General features: G+C 48.0%; 1 protein-coding gene across 1 annotated transcript; it reads right to left on the bottom strand.

Moving 5' to 3' along the window:
- Positions 1-809: 809 nt before the first annotated feature.
- Positions 810-1,995, bottom strand: OR6J1 (olfactory receptor family 6 subfamily J member 1). Its single transcript, XM_001924815.4, has one exon. It carries the CDS (start codon positions 1,860-1,862, stop codon positions 810-812), a length of 1,053 nt encoding a protein of 350 aa, XP_001924850.1. The 5' UTR covers positions 1,863-1,995.
- Positions 1,996-2,379: the final 384 nt, after the last annotated feature.

Raw genomic sequence — 2,379 nt, 5'->3', positions numbered from 1 at the left:
ATGCTTTGCCAGATGTACTGCAGCAGGCAGCTGCCTCTACTGCCAGGGATCCCATGGGCAGGCCCCAAAAGCCAAAGGGTCTAAACCTTGGAGCCTGGGTCACTTAAAGAAGAAGAGTCTTGGAAACATGTGAGACCTCATTTCTATAGTTCTCACTCCAGGCTTGAGAACCAGCTAAACTCTGCTTACCTGAGCTGGCCTTTCATCATCTGTTACTGATGGGATCTGGTTGTTTGCTTTGGAAGGATCATCCATCTACTTAAACTTTAAAATGTTACATCAGAACTTCCAATGCTCTAAGAACCTAGACACTAAATACACAATTGGACCACAGTCACATCGTACTTGACAGTAGAACTCTGATCCAGAAACACTAAAGCAACCAAGCAGAGAGCCGATCTACAGCCTCTGTAGCAGTCAGCCCAGAATGGTCAGGATGTGGTCTGAACTGCCAATATCCCTATTTTTTTTTTTGCTCCACTCCCTTTCCCCTCCCCCACATTTTTTCCAACTCAGGACTAATCCGAGAAAGCCAAATATGCTCCCCAAACCAATCACAAAGGAGGCTTGATTCTAGTTAGCCCACCTCCAGTTCCCCAGCTTCCCTAGGCCAAAACCCTCCAATGAGAGCACACCGGAGCCTTACCCTCTTCTGTTACAAAACCTCCCAACTCCCCACCTGCCTTTGAGTCTCTGCCAAACACTAATGATGGTGGCCAAGTCCCTTGCTGTGGCCAGTTCTGGATAAATAGCCTCTGTTCTCATTTAGGTGGTCTTTGTTTATTTCCCCAGCACTCTGGTCTTCTCTTTTAATACTGGGAATTTGCACAAAGGGCACATGATAGCGAAGAGGAAGAGCAATTAGTCCCTCCTCTGCGGTCTTTGTTGGAAGACAATCTGCTCCTCGGCATTGTCCTCATCCTCTTTTCCAAAACTCCCTGAGCCCTGACCCACACATCCTTAAGGACCCCCAACACCGTGTCATTCCTGAGAGTGTATATAAAGGGGTTGAGGAATGGAGCCACCACACTGCTCAGGACTGAGGGGATCTTGTTGATCTCCAGGTACTCTTTCTGGGAGGGAGTCACATAAATAAACACCGTGATGCTGCTGGAAATCACAACTATGGTCAGGTGGGAAGCACAGGTGTTGAAGGCCTTTTTCCTTCCACTGGCAGAAGGAATGCGCACTATTGTCAGGATGATGGACGTATAGGAATAGGCCACAAGGACTATGCAACAGAGGATAACTATGGATGAAAGCATGAAATCCATCAGCTCAATGGCAGAGGTGTCTGCACAGGCCAGGGCCAGCAAGGGCCCACTGTCACAGAAGAAGTGGTTAATGACATTGGAGCCACAGAAGGGCAGCTGGGAGATGAGGATGGTTGGAAAGAGCACGGATAGAAAGCCTCCCATCCAAGAGAACACAACAGTCCCAGTGCAGACAGCAGGTCTCATGATGGAGCTGTACCGCAGCGGGTAGCAGATGGCGGCATAGCGGTCATAGGACATGACTGTCAGCAGGAGAAACTCCACCGTGCCCAGGAAGAAGTAGAAATAGCACTGGGTGATACAGCCAGCAAAGGAGATGGTTTTATCCCCAGATCCTAAGTTGGCCAACACTTTTGGAGAAATGACGGAGGTGAAGAGGATGTCCAGGATGGAGAGGTTGCACAGGAAGAAGTACATGGGTGTGTGGAGGCGGGAGTAGGACAGCACAATGGAGATGATCAGCAGGTTGCCCAGGAGCGTCAGCAGGAACGTGGGCAGCAGCAGCACCAGGAACAGCACCTCCATCCACCGGCTGAGAGGAAATCCCAGCAAAATAAACTCCGTCACCCCAGCAGTCTGATTCTCCATGGGCTCAGCAGCCAGGCTCAATTTCTCTAATGGAACAAAGGGAGAGGATACTCAGGATAGTGTTCAGTGTATGAAGCCCCCTGGCTGTTCACTAGAAAAATACAAATATAGGCATGCTAATCCAGATTAGACATGAAAGCCAGAGTTAACTTGATTTTAAATTATTTGCCTATCGAGGCGGGAAAAAAATTTTTTTTAAATGATAATATTCACTATTAGCAAGGGCACCAGTCCTGAGACCTCACTATCACATAGTTCATATGAACTTCCTCAAACATAAGTTAGCAATTTGTATCAAATATCTTAAAACTGGAGTTCCCGTTGTGGCTCTGCAGTAACCAAACCAACTAATATCCACGAGGACAAGGGTTTGATCCCTGGCTTCACTTGGTGGGTTAAGGATCTGGCATTGCTATGGCTATGGTATAGACCAGCAGCTGCAGCTCTGATACAACCCCTAGCCGGGGAACCTCCATAAGCCACAGGTACAGCCCTAAAAAGATAAAAGACGAAAAAA

Source organism: Sus scrofa, chromosome 7 (genome assembly GCF_054392235.1).
Source record: "Sus scrofa isolate SSC_HxYL_T2T_F1_AM1 chromosome 7, Sscrofa_HxYL_maternal_Yorkshire_Landrace_v2.0, whole genome shotgun sequence".
Lineage (NCBI taxonomy): Eukaryota > Metazoa > Chordata > Mammalia > Artiodactyla > Suidae > Sus > Sus scrofa.
Note: the sequence above shows the minus strand (reverse complement) of the source record. Positions and strands in the feature narration are given on the sequence as shown.